Source organism: Sciurus vulgaris (genome assembly GCF_902686455.1).
Source record: "Sciurus vulgaris genome assembly, chromosome: 8".
Lineage (NCBI taxonomy): Eukaryota > Metazoa > Chordata > Mammalia > Rodentia > Sciuridae > Sciurus > Sciurus vulgaris.
The window spans coordinates 23,143,648-23,163,913 of NC_136468.1; the positions used below are offsets into that span (position 1 = coordinate 23,143,648).

At 34.2% G+C, this 20,266-nt stretch overlaps 1 protein-coding gene and 1 long non-coding RNA gene across 9 annotated transcripts in view; one reads left to right on the forward strand and one right to left on the reverse strand.

The window, feature by feature from the left end:
• The window catches only part of MKLN1 (muskelin 1), a 322,083-nt gene that overhangs the window by 64,025 nt on the left and 237,792 nt on the right, over positions 1 to 20,266 (reverse strand). For all 8 annotated transcript variants that reach the window (XM_079150174.1, XM_079150175.1, XM_079150170.1 and 5 more), the window contains 3 exons: positions 14,110 to 14,222; positions 7,167 to 7,379; positions 754 to 975 (listed from right to left, as the gene is read on the reverse strand). In XM_079150174.1, the coding sequence (XP_079006300.1) occupies positions 754 to 975; positions 7,167 to 7,379; positions 14,110 to 14,222 (548 nt within the window). The remainder of the gene's footprint in view (positions 1 to 753; positions 976 to 7,166; positions 7,380 to 14,109; positions 14,223 to 20,266) is intronic.
• Positions 1 to 20,266, forward strand: part of LOC306667537 — a 146,278-nt gene that overhangs the window by 53,536 nt on the left and 72,476 nt on the right. The window lies entirely within an intron of this gene.

Sequence of the window (20,266 nt, forward strand, 5' to 3'; positions counted from 1 at the left end):
TGGGACAAAAAAGGTTAAAATACTCCAGCACAATAAAATTTAAGAATAAAAATAAAAGGCACATCAAGGAATGAAATAAAATAAGGACAGAGTAGATATGTGAGAAATGAACCTCAGATTATTAATTATTGTTGGAACTCATAAGTGAGTATACAGAAATTTATAATTATACCCTTCTCTCTACTTTAAGCAAGAGAACTTGTTTACGTGTTAAAAAGACACATGAAATATTTTGTAATATTGTTTTAAAACTGTTCACAAAAATGAAGACCAAATTTCCTTAAAACATTTGGAAAGATTAAAAAAAGTTTAAATTTTGGTTTTACAGATAAATTTTAATTCTAATTCTATAAAATCAATTCCTAATTCTCTGTACTTAATAGAGAGTACCAAGGGTTTTTCCTGTGCTATGGAAACAGATAAAAATATTGCCCTTCTAATTACTAAAAGTCAGTGAGTGGAAAGTCATAAGAAAGAAATAGCTACATTATCTGGATAAGCAATAAAATTAGTCATAAAATTGTCTAGATTAGTATTCAGGTAACAACTATTTAAGAGTTACTAGGTTGACAGAAAAGGTCTCATAATAAATAGTTCTGTGAAAAGTTTTATTTTTCTCTGTCATTGCTACACTAATCACTTATTTCTAATTAAAATTTTGCCCTCTTAGTGAAGATTAAGATTTCACCATTTCTTTTCCTACAAAAATATACAAGACAAAATAACACAATGCAATGCACAGAATATTCTTACTGAGTGGAATAGCATGCAGTGTCCTATCCGGGACTGGATGTCCTCAGGCCCAGCATTACAGGAGTCCTCTCGAAGAAGTTTCCAGGTTTGACATTGACAGTTGAAAGCAAACAACCCACTGAATTGTGGTTCACTGGCTCTGCTGTCATCTACACTGCCATTACATGTCAAAATTCTACCACCAAAGGTGTAGATCATATGTTTTTCTGAGTCCATACACATCTATCAGAACAAGACAACAGATTGAATAATTTTAGTTTCTTCTTGTCATATGTGCCCAAATGAAACCAATGTGTACAGTTTTACATTCTCAAACAACAACAACAACCTGAATTTGTCCTTAATGACACTAAATATCACCCCTTGCTTATCATATGAACATAGTGCAATACTGTTCACCGCCTGGCAGATTCAGGGTAGAGTTTCAAGTTTCCATTTGTCCCAATGAGAATAAAACATGTTGAGTCAAAGAACTTTCTGCTTTCTTGAAAATGCATAATTTTTACCAATGATACATAATATGTTGATTTATTCCTAAGAGTGAATATACTCTATAAGAGAACAGAAATCATACCCTCATTTTCATCCTCCTTATAGAAATTCCCTTCTTTCTGTTTTAGGCAATCTATTAATATTGCTTCAATTTAATAAGAGAGCAGACATGCAAATTAGAGTGAGACAGCTGAATTCACCCCTGCATTCATGTTACAAAACTCTTTAAATTTAATTCTTTTTGAATTAAGCAATGTAATTCATGTTCAAAAGCCAATCTTGATTCTTCCATCTTTCAAATGAAGATTACAGCTTTTCATAAAAATATGTGATAAACAGCCATTTGTCACAACAGTTTCTATTTCAAAGACTATGTAAGTTTAAGTTGGAAGTTAGGATGTCAAACACAGTAACATTCATAAAGACTAAATCATGTACACAAAACATGGTATGCTTTTCCTAAAACACAAACACTGGCTTTTAATACCTTCAATTTTCTCCTCCCACCAAATTATTTTCGTCATTTACCTATTTTTGTATTTTTAACAAAAAGCTGTTTGAGGGCTGGGGATGTAGCTCAATTGGTAGAGTGCTTGCCTCACAAGCACAAGGCCCTGGGTTCAATCCCTAGCACCACAAAAAAAAAAAAAGCTGTTCGAATAATTTTAAAGATTTTTTTTTTTAAGTATTACTATGAAAAGATTCTAGCATCTCCTAATCCTTACCTACTACTAAAAGTACCTATTCTCATTTGCAATTTCCCAGATTTCTTGACTTCCATGAATTAAGATGAAATACTATTTTCCCAAGGGTGAAATCATGGTGATTATGGTTAGAAAACTAAAGATATCAAACTAAAGATATCACAGTTTGCACATCACTGGCATTGCACAGAAATTGTTCACACTTTTTAATTTATCATATCATTAAAAACAATCACACATTGCTGAAGACAACTCAGTTGGCCTCACTCAGATATTATACCTCTGACTAAGGCATCACTGAAGCTGAGTTACATTATTCTACTGTACTAAGTACTTACTAAGGCCCATCTCTCCAAATAATTGGAGATTGTGCAGAAGATTTTGAGGGGCACACATTGAGTTTATTTCCATTTTCTTAAATTCACAGATACATACTAATGGCCAGTGTCTGTTTACTGAACCCTTACGGTTCTACTTCATATAACTACAAGGGGAGTGTCCCTTTCATTTTGATTATATTTACTCTTAATTGATCATTATTAATCTAATAATTGTGATCTTTCTTCAGCTCTGGCAACTTTGTTTTTTTTTTTTTTCCTTTAGTACAATTTATTGAGATTTTTATTTCATTATCAGATATTTAATTCATAATTTTTAGGTTTCTTTTATGAAAGCACATCTTTCAATACTACTTTAAAAATATCACTTTAACTTAGTTTTCTAAGTCAGTTTATTTTACTAGCTATTTTCTTTAATTATTAATTTGTTGAGTTGATATCCTTCTCTCAGTTATTCCTAAATAACCGGATTGAGGGGTAGTCCTCTTTGTATCTGAAAACGGGTATTCATATGCCTACTGCATATACTGTCTCAAGGGACAGGATAGGGAAAAGAGAGACAGAATGCAATGAAGATTCTACAATAGCCTTCCAGTGCCCTTTTGCTTTTATCTTTCCAGTCCCAATATCCACATTCAACATTTTATCTACAGACAATTATCACTGCCAAGTGCTTACTTAGTTATACTGGAGAACACCCTGCTATTTAGTCACCAACTGATTATTAATGTTTGCTATATAAACTTCGAAACTCAAGCTACTACCTTGCTTTTGGTGCTATCTTAAGCTGTCCTGGTTTCTTCTGGTTGAATCTGATCCTACCTCTTTTCTACTTTTTGGGAAAATTCTATCAATTTTTGAGGTTCCCTGGAGACACTGTGTTTCAACACTATTACTAACATACTCTTGTTATTTCAGAGGACATTGGCAAGGAAGACATAAAAGTATATGTTCAGCCTGCTGATGACCCGATTTGGCCCAGGGAGAATGCCATTGAGCTGAGATCTTTAACTTTTTTATTGATTTTTTTTCCTGCTAGCTTGCTCTCCATTTTCTAGTAATTTCTTCAAAGTGTTTCTACCCAATAGATATTTTGACTTAATAAAAATCCTTGGCTCACACTGTCTTTTCTTGATGTTGCTCTATTGTCTTTTGACATTTTTCTGTGTTGTGAATGTAGGTAGTGTCTCTCCAAAAGGTCCATTATTTAAAGGGTTAGTCCTCAGGGTGGTGATACTGGGAGGTGCTATGGACCTTCAGGAGGTGGTGCCTTATGAAAGGTCCCTAGGTCACTGGGGGGGTGCAACCCTCAACAGTGATTTTGAGAGAACAGCCCACCCTCTCTTTTGCTTCATAAGTGGTTTGCTCTGCCTCTTGCCATGATGTGCCATCCTTTCCAAGAGGCCCAAACAGAGGCACCACCTTTGATCTTAGACTGGTGAGCCTTTTCTCCTTATCAGTTAACTGGCTCAGGCATTTCATTACTGTTACAGAAAGCTAATACAGCACTGAATGTAGATGTAGAACAATCTGGTACCAGTCTCATTTCAATTCTAAGTGACTTCATCATTTTGTCTAGTAGCCGAAAAGCAATCTCTTTGTCTTTTAAATCTAATGTTACTACTCTATGTTTTAAAGTTAAATGTCTGGGTCACTTTTCCCTGAATACAGCGTGCACATTTGACATATGGAATAAAGCCATTCATTCCTCAGTAATTTTATTTATTTAGGTATTTTGTTCCAGTCCATTGTTTCTGTGGTTCTTTTTTTTTTTTTTTTCTTTGGTGGGGTAGGGGACGGTACTAGGGATTGAACCCAGGGGCACTTTACCACTGAACTACATCCAGTTGCTTAGGGCCTTGCTTAGTTGCTGAGGCTGGACTCAAACTTGCAATTCTCCTGCCTCAGTCTTCCAAGTTGCTGGGATATAGGCGCATGCCATTGCACCTGGCTGGTGTTCTTCTTTAAGAGGGCTCCAATTATGTATCTGCTGGCTTTCCTCTGTCTAACCTCTGTAATTTTCTGGCTAATTTCCTCTTTCTTTTTCTTTTTTTTTTTTTTTTTATACTACTCTTATGATATATGATACCTAACCTATTCTTTACGCTCCTTATAGATTAGTCCTCGTTTCCGAAAGTGATAATATGGTTTTCTTCAATTTCTTTCCTGAGTTTTACCAAGTCTGGTTTTACCTGCTTCTATTATTTAGCTATCTGGTTTGCATTTATAAATTTATGTTTTGCAGTTTTCTTCAGAGTTTCAAGCTTCATTAAGTCATTTAATTCATGTTAGAATACTGGGTTATATTTTTCACCCGCTTTAGTGTGAAGGAAAGTCTTGCTGTTATTTATTTTTTCATGGTTCTTCTTTGAAGTACCTCTCTAAGGATTTAGTATTTATTGCTGTTCACAGTTTTTCATATTTAAGTGTGTTGATTTTCCCTGAAACAGAAAGCTTTTAGAGGATTTCAATGGAATTACAATGGAAGGGGCATAATCTTACTCAGCAATTTCTTCCTCTCTTGCTACTGAATTGAAAGATTTTTTTTTTTTTTTTTTTTTTAATGTAGTGATTCTGTGAAGTTGTGCCTTCTCCAACTCTATGAGTGTCATCTGATTCAGGGGTCTCTATCTCAAGCTTTGAGTTCCTCTAGTTCCTTACTAGCTATCGCAAAAGGAGCCAAGGCACCTACCCGTCACAATGTTTCCTGCACATTTAGAATATGGTGCTTTCTGACATCTACCACCTCTGCATTTTTCTGGCATTCTCCACATGTTATTCACTGACCCCAGTGCTGCTCAGCAACTAAAACTTCCTACCATGATGGCGTCTCTGCTAGGGTCCCTTTGCATTCCCAATTCTCTTCATTGATTGTTGTGGGTTTCAACACAAGTTCTAAGTATTTTGGTTGGTTTTGAATAAACTTACAAGGAATTAGAAATTGGGAGTTATCTTGTCTCCTGGTTTTGCTAACTATGTATCTTGTGTGTGTTTTAAAAACAAAAACAGAAACAAAACCTCTCTGAGTCTTACTGTTCCTGAAAACCACACAAAGCAGCAATGTGGAAAGCTTAAGAACTAAGCTGCCATTATGTTCTTTAGAAATCCAAGTCTTTGAATTTTAATTTTTTAAATGTTAAAATACAAAATGACAATATAATTTCTAAACATGTCTTCATGCCTCTAGCTCTGTCCCATTCTCTTCAAATTCAAATGATCATTAAGTGCTAAATTCTAAAGCATCAGGAACTCCATAAATAATTTTTGAAGAGTCTTGAGCACCAAAAGTTAGTAAGTTCTAATGCAAAGCTTTATTGGCACTTTATTTGAAATAAAATAGAAAATGAAGACTTAAATAAGTTATGTTACTTGTTCAGCACCACACAGCTAGTTGTCAGCTGAAGTAAGACTAAAATCCTGGTTTCTTCACCACAATATTCTGCAGTACCTTCTAACTCAGGTGAAGACCAAGCATTATTTAACAGAACCCAGCTTCTAAGGAACATCCTACTTTATAAAAGTCAAGAGAGACAAAGGCTACACACAATATGTATTATAGTAAGACTATCCCTATGCTCTTCTTTTTTCAACCCACAAAACTAAAAGACATTAGCATCTTCTGTAAAAGAAATATATAGCAACTTGGGATCAAAAGAATGAACTGTTATCTAACAATGTTATGTGCTGATGCTATGTTTTGGAAGACCAGAACCAGACTGATTTCTTAGAGTTCTTATTTTCTATGAACACCACTGAGGATGTCAGCAAGAGTGTGCACAGCTTTGAGGAGCTCAGTTACATACAGCCACCAAAAGTTCCAAATTCAGCCTGGGGAGTACTTTGAAGACTAATGTTCCACCTACCATTTACTTGATAGGTAATAACACATACCTTTTTCTTGGCCATTCTCCTATAACAACTACATATTAGTATTAATATGGTAATAAGATAGTATTAAAGCAAATAACAAAAATCTGAAAAGATTAAAAAAAAAAGATGAGTTTTGACTTTGATTTTAGGCTTATGCTTGATTTTCTCATAATTCTAGCACCACCTCTCATTTCCCAAGTACCAGATAATAACATCATCAATACAGTGTGACAGATTGTGTCTTTTCTCCGCCACATTCCAAAAACCATTGGAAATGGGCTAAAAGTTGCCTATAAAAAATTCAAAGTGGTTACTGTTTATTTGACCTATCCTGAAACGATGTGGAGTAGGTATTCAATACTTACTCTCAGATACCAGGAGAATACACTGATGGGGATGATGAGGAGGAGGGCTATATGCACATTAGTATCAAAATGGCTTACAGCAGTACTGCATGCAGTCTCCCTGTCTACACCACCATTACATGACTTCTGTTGGTGCTGAGTTTAACCTTAAACTAGCACATGTCAAGTTCCTACCTAGGTTCCTAAGATGTTTCTGCCTATAAACAAAACTGAGCATATTTTACTCCATTTGGGAGAAAAGCTCAAGATTTCAAATTCCTGGGCTCATTATAAATTGATTTTAAATTTCTGCCAGGAAGGCAGAATAAAGAAGATTAAAGGAAGAGTTGTTTTTGTTATAGTTTATTGATATTTGCCATAAAATTAAATTTGTTTTTTTCTAATATTATTCTATTTACTCTTCATACTAAAGTTCTTATGAATTAGCAATTATGTTCTGAGCTCTTGATATTTGAGCCCATACCAAATATAGGGAAAAATTTTAAAGAATAGTATCATACATACTAAAACAATATTTCTATAACGTCATGGGTGTCTGTAGTGTTCACTATTAGACCACTGTGCACAACATCCAAAATAGAGTCAAAAAGCAAGAATTACTGATTACTAATTAATTCCACTACATATTTAACTGTACATCAAACCTGATGATCAAACACCAGTTTCGGTCCTCCATCAGCAGCAGTATCTTCACTTAATAACATCCACGTGTTTGTGTCAATGTCATAACGATAGAAGTCACTTTTCAGAGATTTGCTGTTCCTCACAGAGGAATCCAAATAACGTCCCAATGTGTAGATTTGCCTCCGCTGAATGTCAATGCACATTTTATGACATGATCTGGCACTAGGACCATTCTGTAGAGAGAAAAAAAGGGGTGAGGAGGGAGGGGGATTCAAAGAACAAATAACAAAAAATAAAATTAAATGTCCCTTTTGTTACTTTTCATTAAAAGGTTTTCTTATAAACTGATATCAAATCAAACTAATATGGGTTTCAAAACTAGGCTTAAATCTCTAAAGAATAGCAACAGAAGCAGTAGGAGACACAATTCTTATCCTGGAAAGGCTTCAAATCTACCAGGAAAAATAAACTGAACTATTCTGTATACTATGACACTCATTTGCAACTTGTATATGGCTTCTATCATGTACTAACTACATTTTAGTTATTTGTGCATGTAGTTCAATTCCATACTACATGTCAATCTACTTTAAGACACGTTTAGCCTTTAAGAACATTTCTGTATTTCTTACCAGAATATAGGATAAAACAAGTATTCTAAGAATACTTAGAAACAGTAAATTTCAAAATTAGAATAATCTTAAAAAAAACCAAAAAACTCTAGTCTAATTCTCTCCTTTTAAAAATGAGGAAATATAAGCCCAGAGAAGGGATGCAAGCTGTAGGCAATAAAAACTATTAAAGGTTTCCAGAGCAATATACCACATAAAAGCGCAGTGTTATGGTCCGTGGCTCGTAGCTCAGTGTTAGGAGTGCTTCCCTGTTATGCATGAAGCCTTGGATTCAAGCCCAATAGTGGGGGCTAGGGGGTGGGGACAAAGTATTATGTATGTAACAATGTAGCAGTATTAACTTGACTAAATGAAGGAATATTAGGTAGGAAGAACAGTTTGACAACTATTGTTATTAATCCAGATAGTAACTTGACTTGAATCTATACAATTAACTATTTAAAAACTTACTTTAGAAGATTTCATCAAGATTTCAGAAGATAAAGTGGAAATTTTATTTAAGAAAGAATTGAATCCAAAAAAAAAAAACAAAAAAAAGAAAGAATTGAATCCATGTGTCATCCTCAGAGGAAAGGAGGACAACAAAACACTAGGTCCGGAGATGCCTCTTTGTGTTCCCAAGAACCTAGCCAAGTCAAGGGAACAATGACAGCAAGTCTGGGCTGGAACGTCCAAATTAATTTTATCTAGATAGAGACTGATTTCCTCCCTTGTATGCTAGGAAGTAAGGCAAGCTGGCATTATCCATTGAAAGCTTCTTTCTTTTTTTTTAATTTATTTTTAACTATAGATGGACACAATACCTTTATTTTATTTATTTATTTTTATGTGGTGCTGAGGATTGAACCCAGTGCCTCACACGTGCTAGGCAAGCGCTCTGAGTTATAGCCCCAGTCCCCAAAAGCCGCTTTCCTGCATGCAGGTCAAGTTCCTTGGGATGCTGGTCATATAATGGAACAAAGCAAGCCAAGCCAGTGATGCTACTGCTTCTGCAGCCTAGCTTATAAAGCTCCTATCCTTAACTGGTGTGAAACTGAGGACACTTGTCCAGTCACCACCATCAGATAACACATCATAAGGAATGGAGATGCTATTTTCTGGCAAACCACCATGAAGAACAGAGATGCTAGTCCAGTCTGTCACCATTAGACTTTCTGCACTAATTTCAAGAGGGATGGAGGCATTAGTGGACCAAGCACTGTGAGGAATGGAGGTGCCTATCATCACCAGACCTTCCCCTGGAAGGAATTGTCCTGTAGTCACTGTGTACTTTCTTTGGCAACCTATCCCTCTGGTCTAGCACAAACTGGGCTGTGGACGATACACTTCATAACTAACCTCAAAACAAATATAGGATAACATATAATAAATCTATGTCATAATTCCTAGAATGTGAAATTTGAGATTTAAATAGAAAAGTAATAGAATTTCTTCCTTCAGCTAAATTAGCACAAGTACTTCTAAAATGCTGAGCAAATTATACCCTAAGCACAAAGAAAAAAGATAAAAGACATTAATAGAATAGAAAACATTAAAAAGTAGAGAAAATTAACAGCTGGTTATCTGAAACACAGCATTCTACACTACTAACAAGACTAATATTTTATAAAGGGAATAAATTGCCATTACCAGAAGTGAAAGCACTACAGCCTCTAAAAATTAAGAAAATAAAGGTCTATTAAGAAAAACAGTTGATAATGTAGATAAAATGGACATATTCCTTAAAATATATATATAAGCAAAATGATAAGAGATGAAAAGGAAAAATGTGAAATCCTTATTATCTATTGAAAAATTGAATTTACAATTTAAAATCTTCCCATACAGAGATTTCCAAGTCCAGATTTCTATCCTAGTAAATTTTATCAACTACCTAAGGGAGAAATTATATCAATTTTAGACAAAATTATTCAGAAAATACTGGAGGAAGAAAAATCCATTTTAAAACCTATATTCTACTTCATTCAGAACTTAACACTGAAATCAAAAGACACAAAGAAGAGGGGGGACAGGTAGCAGGAACAAGAGGAGAAGGGAAAGGAAGCCAAGAAATAATTTATAGGCAAGTATGCCTTATGAACAAAGACACAAAGTTAATCTTTTAAAAAATATTTATAGATAGAATATAACAACATATAAAAAATGTTTCATAACAAAAGGGGTTTATCTTAGGAAAGCAGTTGATTTTATATATGAAAATCCATCTGGGTAATTTGTCGAATTAACAGAATAAAGGGGAAAAACATGATTATATCAATACCAATTTAGAAAACAATTTGATAAAATTCAACACATATTCATAATACTCATATGCAACACAAAATCAAGAAACTCACAGCAAAACAGGAATAGAAAAGAACTGTACCTCAATATGATAAAGAATATGAGAAAACCTGAACTCTAATCCATCGCTTAATAGTGACATGCTAAAGAACTGAACAAGACAAGGAAGTCTATTGTCATCACTTCTATTTAACAGTGCTATGGAAGTCCAAGTCAGTGTAATAAGAAAGGTATTAAAAACAAAATACCAAAATGTTATGATGAGAAAAGAAAATAAAGGAACAAGTAAAAGTGTCTCTATTCATAGATAATAAAACTCTTGTTTAAAATGTCCTAAGAAATAAAAAATCTATTAGAAATAATTAGTGAACTTACCAAAATGACATGATTCAGTATTTTAAAAAATATTGCTTTTCCATATTACCAACAAGTGGAAACTAAAAAACTTTTAAAATTCCACTTATAATACACACACACACAAAGATAAAACACAATGGAATAAATTCAATTAAAATATCCAATAACTCTAACATGAAAACTCCAAAAGTGAAGATTGAACCATGTTCATGAATTAGAAGACTTGATATCATTAAGACATCAATTCTTTCCAAACTGATTTATAGACTCATTACACTCCCATCATAATCACAACAGTTTTAGAAACTAACAAGATAACTCTAAAATTCATACAAAAATGCAGATGACCTAAAAGAGCCAGGCCGAGGCAGGAGGATTGTGAGCTCAAGGCCAGCCTCAGCAATTTAGTCAGGCCCTAAGCAACTTAGCAAGACCCTGTCTCTAAGTAAAATATAAAAAGGGCTGGGGATGTGGCTCAGTGGTTAAACACTCTTGGGTTTGATCCTCAAAAAAAATAAAAAAGAACAAAGAGTCCTTACACTGCTGGACCCTCTGAGTTACTACGGATTGCAAACAGAAACACATAGGAACAATTGATTTTTGACCCAAGTGCCGAAGCAAATTTTCAAAGAAAGAAAATAGGAAGCAATCAAAAGTTTCATATACTGTTGACAGGCGTATAAAATGGGACAACTTTGAAAAAAGTTTTAACAGTTTAATGAAAGGAGGCTAAAAACCTAAGAGTCTGATGAATAACAGGATATTTTCATATTCATAAAATGTTTCCCACAAAGTATTAATTATAAAGTGGAGAAATCTGGTAAGCACCTGCTTAACCAAGTGATCAAAGTAAATAACATCAGATGAACTGAAATAATTTGTCTCTCTTGATAAGCTATACTGAGAGGAAGTCAATGTAATCCATGGGTTATGCCTACTAAAAAAGCATAACCTGAATCCAGTCCTAAGGAAATATCAGGCAAAGTCAGCTGAGAGATATTCTACAAAATAACTCCGTGCAACTCTACAAAAATGTCAGTCAAAGAAGATACAGAAAGGCTGAAGAACAGGAGACTAAAGAAGCATGACAACAAAATGAAATCCATAATGAACTAAATCCTGGATCAACTGCTGTGGGGATGGGGGATGACAATGGGATGCCTTTAAGGACAACTCTGGGGCATTTTTGGGTAACTGTATATATCTGAATAGGGACTGTGGATTAGATTAAAGCTACAGTTCTCAGTGTAGTCTGGGGTCTCCAAGACACTTCAGGAAGTTCATAAGGTCAAAGTTGTTTTCATAACAATATAAGGATAAATTTTGTTTTTTCTTCATGCTCATTTTCTATGAATGTTCTGAAAATTTCCGGTTACATTGACTTTCTGATATAGCAAACTGAATGCAGAAACAGATATAAATTAGCTATCTTCTATTAAGCCAAACAGTCAAGAGATCTAGAAAACTATAAAACAATGTTATTTGATGTATGATGTTTTCTCAAGAAAAAGCACCTATGCAACTGGTTGAACTGAAAGCTGATAATGATGCTTTTTCCATAGACTCTGTTTACTTGAGAGAACACAACAACTAAAAATAAAAGTATGGTTATTCAGAGATTATGGTTACAACAGATAATTTCTCAAAAGTGAATGAAGAAAGTATATCTGGAAGCATATCACTTCGAAGGGAAACTGACAAAATCTGCTGCCAATGATGTCATGCACAATTTTAAGCAAACCTCAGAATTTTAGAAAACTTCTCTCTGCTGCTGTGATCTCAACACTATTCCAATACCTTTAACTGAGGGTAACATTAACAAATATTTACTTGGTAAATGCTTAGGGGGAAGATCCTCTGTTAATCAGAAAAAGGGAAAGCAAAACAGTGAAATGACAGAAGTCAAATGTTGAATAGTTCCAGGAACTACAAGTAAGGCCAGCACATAAAGTCAGTAGATGAAGCTGGAAAAGAGATGAAGACCAAATTCTGATAAGAAATTTGTAGTTTTCACTCTGAGTAAAAGGAACTAAGGTAGATAAATTGTTGTATTATTATTGTTATTCATATTTCCTTATGTCTATGTCTTTTAACAGTGTCCCCCACCACATGCTGACTCTAGATTTGGTTACATGACTTCTTTTTGCTAACAAGACAACAAATTTGATGGATTGTTTATGTCTACTTTACCCCTCTTGCAGCTTGGCCCTGCCATGAGAATGAGCAACTATACAGAACACAACCAAGCAGTCCCAGTGGAAGCCATCAAACAGCTGAGTGACAGACAAATAAGTGTGCCCAGCTTAAACCAAAAGAATGGCCTAGCCAACTTGCAGACTCATAGGCAAATAAATGCTTATAACTAAAGTTTTGTGAGTGCCTATAATGTAACAGATAGATAGGTTTCAGTAATAGGTAACTGAAACAGGGACTGAAGCTAATCACAGGGTTTAAGCAAAGGTATTAGTGGCCAAATGTGTTTTTTAAGACTGTACGCAGGAATGGAGAACAGATCTGGAAACCAATAATAGTGACCAAAAAATTTAAGAAACCATAAAGATGAAAGTGCCAAAAGGAAAAGATATGTGAAATAAAGTATTGGAAATTAATATAACTTTGGCACAAATTATATACACTTAATGAAGAAGGACGACTTTAAGATGATCCTGGGCTTACTGCAAGAATAAATACAAATAAAACCAACCTAGATTTAAAATAGTTGAAAAGGAATGTTGAGTGTGTTTGTGTTTTAAAAATTAGATGTCCTCATCTAATTTTTTTGAGGAAATTTTGTTGAGGACAGAAATAATCATTTCAGATGAGGGAAGGTCATTTTTACATACTTTTGTCAAGGCTACAAAATAGAAATCATAATTTCAAAGACTTTTTTTGAAAAAATAAAAATTACCCAAATGACTAATTGCTGGAACATGCTAAGTAAGCAAGGACCTAGTTTCCTAGGATTGAAGACACAGCACCAGATCTTTTAAAATGGTCTTTCCAAAATGAAAATCAAGAGGGTCTGAATTAGGTCTTTTCCCCTCTCTTCACATTCAGCTTATGTCTTGTTATAGTTTATTTTTCAATTCATAATTTCAAACAGCTTAGATGGAGGATGCAATAAAAAGTTCTATAAAATTTTTGAGAAAAAAGAATATTTGTTTTATCCCAGTGTTTAATATAATCATGTACTTGTTTAATTCAAAGCCATAAACTCAAAATCATCTTATTCATTATGTGGCCTGCCATTGACTTAAGGTCATTATACAGTGCATGACTGTATAGTAAACCAGTGAGGGGCCAAAATAGTGAGAGAGAGGCTAGAACACCAAAAGTACATTCTTCCAAAGGAAATAAATATGAGATGAAGAATAAATACAAGAATAGAGGTGACAAGGACACGAGAAAAAGGTGTGTCACACAATTACACTTGTAGGCTAAAGAATGTAAAAATTAAATGGCATAAAAATATCCACTTCGTTTTATCTTTACAAAATAGTCTTGCTTATGTGCCAGTAGTTGACAAACCTGGTATGGAATCTAAAATGCAGGAATACATAAACCAACCTGTATACCACAAATTCTTTTACTACCACTGCTGATAAATGTTAGAGAAGAAAACAATCATGCAAAAATGTGTATACCCATGCTTCTAATGCAATATGGATGTATGAACAGTCTGAAAACTTACCTCTTTCTCAGTGTCTCTAGAGATACATGTCCACTGGTTCTCCTTCACACTGTACGCCCAGAAGTCAGCAAGATCTTGTGTTCCATCCCAGCCACCAAATAAATAAACAGTTTCTATATAAAAATCAGAAAAATATGTTAAAAACAAAAAAATCCAAGAACTTACGGAGAAAGTATAGGTACCAGATCTAGTCAGTTGTTCATGTAAGATCATGTAAGAAAGTGCATCTGAATAAATTTTAACGCGTTTTTTTTAAACTGATAACTTTCCAAAATGCATAATTAGTATTTTCTAAACATGAGTATATGGAAAGGCTGCAGCAGACACTATTGCAAGAGATTTATTTTAAAAGGAGATCACTAGGACATGTTCCCCAAGATTTTGAGTTCCTAAAAAAGAGAAAGAGAGAGAGACAGACAGACAGACAGACAGACTGTATTTTTAATATACCTAGCAGAAACTAATGAGAAGTCCAGTTTAGGAGTTTATACATAATCTTTATACATAAGGCTGAATCATGGATGCTTCCTTATATAGGAACAGTGCATTTCCATTTTGCAAATATTTCCCCCTTTCTTTATAAATAGCCTACCTATGTCTATTGGTTATACGAGTCCATCAATTTGTTTTTTTTTTAGGATAAGTAAAACACTACAGTAAAACTGTAAAGCTGCTGACTCTTTTGACACACCCTAAGCCTATGTAGTGACTATCATCGAAATGGTGTCCCACCATGAAGTATTACATTTCAAAGTGCATGTGGAAATTAGGTAACACTAAGAAATCTCTTGCCATTCACAGAGTTGAGCTGTCATATTTTCAAAATAATTTCAAATTCTAAGTAAATTTTCTAAGTGAAACATCCATTTTATCCCTGAGTAACTTGGGGATACAAAAACAATGTTTCTCTACTATAAATAAGAACAGCCTTTTGGAGCAGGACTGCATTTTAGTGCTAACTGGGTGATCAAATACAGGTACTAGAACATCCCTAGGTTTTATTTTTTCATTTAAAAAATTCTGAAGGTTGTGAAGTTCTTGAACTCTAAGTTACATGAAAATATTCTGAAGGCTGTCAAGCATGAAGAAAATTTCCACTTTTAAAACATGCACAAAAATTAAAAATACTATCATTTCTAAGTATTACACATACAATAAAAATGGTATTACTGTATCTGAGTCCATGTCTAATTCAGTACCTAGAACCCTTTTGACACTGTATAAATGTGAAAAAATGGCAATTATCTTAAACTAGTGAAAAAACTGTCACATCTCAGAACTATAAAACAATCCCTCGTTATTAATAATGTCCTGTTTCCCAAATGGCATGCAGTGATGCCCCGACACAATTTTATGGGGAAAAGAAATTACAGAATTTTCATCTGGCTTAAAAACTATTTGCCAAGGCCTCACAATAAAGGCAATTAACCCTGTTAAATTCTGAAACCCAGAGAAGGAGCAGGCACATAACTAAAATAGCAAAAGCAATTGACCTTTTGTTTTATAGTGTTTCTGGGCACCCTCTGGATAAGGTTACCCTGGTTCATTAACTTTAATAACCCTTCCTCTTAGGCTCTGGGTTCTCAATGTTCTTTCTGAAAAGCAGGTCTCTTTGTACACATAAATTCTCACAGCAAAGAAAACCCACATTTCCACAACAGCCTCATTGATAGCTGAGCAAAATAAAATCTGGCACAGAGCAAGCATCCCAATGGAATTAAGCCAAGATGTCATTCCTGTCCATGGAAGCTTTGTGGTCCCAGCTGAAGTTTAAAAGTAAAATTAAATGAATTGCATGGAAAGGGGACCTTCTGACATACCTGAATGAAAATACCTAACAAAAAATTCCAATTAAATAATCTAATCATTTAAGTTATTAAAAAATAATTTATCTAGAAACAAACACCAGCAAAAGTATTACTTAATGCATAAAAGATATCAAAAGGCCTTCAAAAATTACGGTAATAACTGCAGAAAACTGAAGAGAGAATGAAGTAGAAAAGAGAAAGCAGAAAGTATTTTTTTACAATGATAGAAAAGATAAACTGATAGTAAATAGTACTAAGATTTACTGGAAATTCATTCTGTGCAGAGATTCTATAACAATTCATGTACATCCAGGGGCAGTAGAATCTTCAAGCAACAATGCTATCTCTGTTTTCTTAATGGAGGACAATGTACAGCGGTTCTCCATTTCTCCCAGCACTTAGGGCAATATTTGTTCAATATCTTTTTAGTACTGATTTTTTTTTTTTTTTTTTTAAGTGCTAGGGATTGAACCCAGGGCTTGTGCCTGCGAGGCAAGCACTCTACTAACCGCACTATATCCCCAGCACTTTTAGTACTGATCTTAACTAGCAAAGCAGCTTAGGGAATTAAAAAGAAAAAAAAGAAGACATAGTCCTTATCCTAAAAGAGCTTACAATTTAGTTAAGAATACAAAACAGGTATATAAATCACCTTGGTGCAGGTAGACTCATGTAGGGCATAAGAGAGGCAAAAAGTACACAGGAGTTGAAAAGCAGAGAGAGTACCAACCCTCAGGTAAGGTTTGTGGTATTTCTTCTATGCATTAGAAGTTTTGTGTTCATGTAGGCAGAATGGGGGACAAAAAGGGAGGATTTTTCAAGCAGAAAAATAACAAACAAACAACAAAACAAAAAAAACCCCTAAGGGTACACATATAGAAAAACACTTCAAGAATGTTTTAAAAGACATGGACTCTAGAATCAGGCAGATCTTAGCTATAATTCTATTCCTATCACCAGAGCCATGAGATTTCCTAGAGTACCTACCTCCTAAAGTTACTATGAGAATCAAATTAAGTATTGCAATTATAGTGGTTTAACTGTGTAACGAACAAATGCATCATTCATTGTAAAAAGACCACATGAGGTTAAAAGAAAGTGAACTATAAGATAAGGGCTTTGAACTTGACTCCACAGACAGCAGAGAAGTTATACAAGATCTTAAGTAGAGGTGTGACAAGGTTTTTAAGATCTCAATTTGCAGCATACAGGACTCACAAGGAAGAGCCAGGGACTAAGAACTATTGAAAAAATGTGGCCAACAATGTAGTCTATGTTTAAAATATCCAGTCAGATACAAATCCTAAGACACTAAGTCAATCAATCACCAATCATCATTACTCAGGTGACAAATACTAAAATTCAACCATATTCTTTGGTATAGAATATGTACCAATATGGTACCAGTACCAAATAACCCCTAGAACTATTTACTACCAGTTGGACCAAACAACCCATCTTAGATGCACTAAAAATAAGGTGCATATGTTAAAACATGTAAAAACACCAATGTCTTCACCCTATTTTGCAGCATAAAACTGGCTTTTTTCTGTGAAGTGCTCAACTATAATATTTCTATGATTCTTAGGAGTAAATTAGACTGTGCTAATTGCATAATCCTCCACAAGATGGCAGCCTGTTTTCATAATTAAATCAGGTTTTCTGTTTTGAAACTATATAGAAAGCATAGAATTAGCTCAGGCCTAAAACACACAATTCATATGCAAGAAGTGGTACCAGGGTTAACTGACTGGTGAAGGCAGTTAGCTTAATTCTTAATGAGACACCATGAGAAAAACAAGTAAAATGAACATCAACAAAACAAAAGGTTTTAATAAAACACATTTACCTTCAAAACAAGAAACCCTATGAGGACACTGATAGTAAGAGTTAAAATCTTTATGAAAGTGCAAGTAAGACCTTCCCTTAAAGTGAGAATTTTGGAGAAGGGGAAAGATAATTTAATGTGCTCTTTATTCTTTCCCCTTAAGCCACTTCCCTGAACTATCATGACCCCAGATTACCAACTGGGGAAATCCATGCCTCTTTTCTTAAATAAAGCTGTATCTAGAGACTGACCTTTTGGGTGAATTCAACAGTACTTTCTTTGCTAAAAAGTTGCATTTTATGCCTGTTATGATACACTTTGTATTGTTAACTAAGTCTGAATTCCTTTCTGTTAACTGTATGAAAGAAAAAGATACAATCATCATAGGAATACATTAGTAATTAAGAACTAAAACTCATATTACTTCCTTCAAAAATTCTTTAAGGAAAACCACATGTGACATCACATATAACAAAATGAAAGCATTTTCACATAATTGCTGCAGAAACAGTTCAAGATTCTGATAATCTACAGACGGGCTTTTCCAAGTGGCAAGGAACTCCCCATCAACTTCTTTTGTAGATACCAAAAATAATGGCTTTGCCCCAGTTTTAGTACTTATGGTGATTGAGGAGACAAATTAACAAAACATTTAACAAGAGTTATATAAGAGGTACTTGCCTCACTCAATAGATATTGATATGTCTAACTGAACAGACTACAATGCTAAATAGTCATGGCTTTTCTCTCTTTCCATTCTACTTATTTTACCCAGAGTTAAAACCTAACTCATGGCTAGCAGAAAACTGTTAAATGATGAGGTGTCAGGTACAGGAATTACAATCAATAAAGCTGACATACAAATCCCATAGGACAAAATACTACATTCTTCCTCCACCATGGTATGAATTCCCTTAGGATGAAAGAAAGCTTTGAAAATTAAACAGTAAAATGTATGCTATCAACACTTTTATGGTCACTTTATCCTTAAGAGTTGATAGCAACATGCAAAAACAAAACCAAAAAAACTGTCAACTGAAAAAAAGGTAAGTATGTACCATTAAATATTTAATATTTGTTTCATAAGGTATACGAAACACTGGGAAGCAACAACTGTGATGGTGCTCTTCAATTTCTTAGATTAAGACTGACAATCTGGGACAATGTCCCAAAAAAAATGTACAAGTGGACAAAATGTTACATCTAACTTTAACAGATGTAGAATCCTTGCTCTAGAAATCTTCAACATGCGTATTTTCATCTTCAACATGACTGGGCTTCTTTAAACTCTACTACCTACGTACCAACCTTGTTAAAATGGAACTTCTATGTTCTTTGAAGTCTACTCAGGGAAAGTCACTACTACTAAACCTACCTAATTTTGGGGGGGGAAGGGGGGAAGGCATGATACAGGGGATGGAACTCAGAGCTGTGCACATGCTAGGCAAGTGCTCTACCACTGAACTACATCCCCAGCTCTAAACTTACCTGATTTTTAATCAACAAAATTCTTAAAAGCATATTCCTTTCTAAAACACCAATTAGGACAGTATATATGTGTTTTGGTACTAGGGATTGAATTCAGGGTCACTTTACCACTGAGCTAAGTTGATTAGGGCCTTCCCTAAATTCCTGGCTGGCTTCAAATTTGTGATCTCTTGCCTCAGTCTCCCAAGCTGCTGGGATTACAGATGTGAGCCACCATGCCAAACAGAATGGTAGTATTTTAAAATGTGGGATCATAGGTAAGTCACTTATTTTCTCAACACTGCCTTCAAGTTATTTTAAAATGTTTTTCCAAAAATTGTTTTAATTGTTTAAAATATTCCCATAGTAAAATTTTATCAAATCATACACAAATTTCTCTCCACTTACATAAAATTCTGTCAGAACAATTAATCACTATACATTGCAAAGTTAATACATTGTATATAATATATCTATTTATTATATAAAGAGCATATTTTATATAAATACATTATTTCCTCTAACTCTCCTAACAATTTAGTTTATTATTCCCATTTTTAGCATAACTCATTCAAGATTAAGGAAAAAGTCAGTGGTAGAGGCAGGATTCAATATCAGATTTGTGGGATGCACACCCCCACCTTCCCACAAACACAATGCTTAACCACTATATTTGGTTGCTATATCATTAATAAGACTGATCTGGAAAAGATTCTTTCAAAGATTTATGATAAATACAATCCCTCTGAAGATGACTGAAATAAATCTGATTGTAGCAGTTATGAGAGTGTTCCAGTATCTATAGGATGAAATACAGTATATGAAAGCACCTCAAAAAATAATGCAATTAATAGTCTTATGATAGAGTTTAGTCAGAAAGAAGGTTCCAAGGATAAACCAGATTCCGCTCTTGAGCCCAAATTAAGGTCAGAAAGTACTATTACTCTAAAGAATCAAAGGTCTATACAAAACTTGATTTTTATCCAAATTCCAAATAAATGATAGTTATTGTTTTAGAAAGTACAGTCTAAACAGTACAAAAGAACTAGCAGAA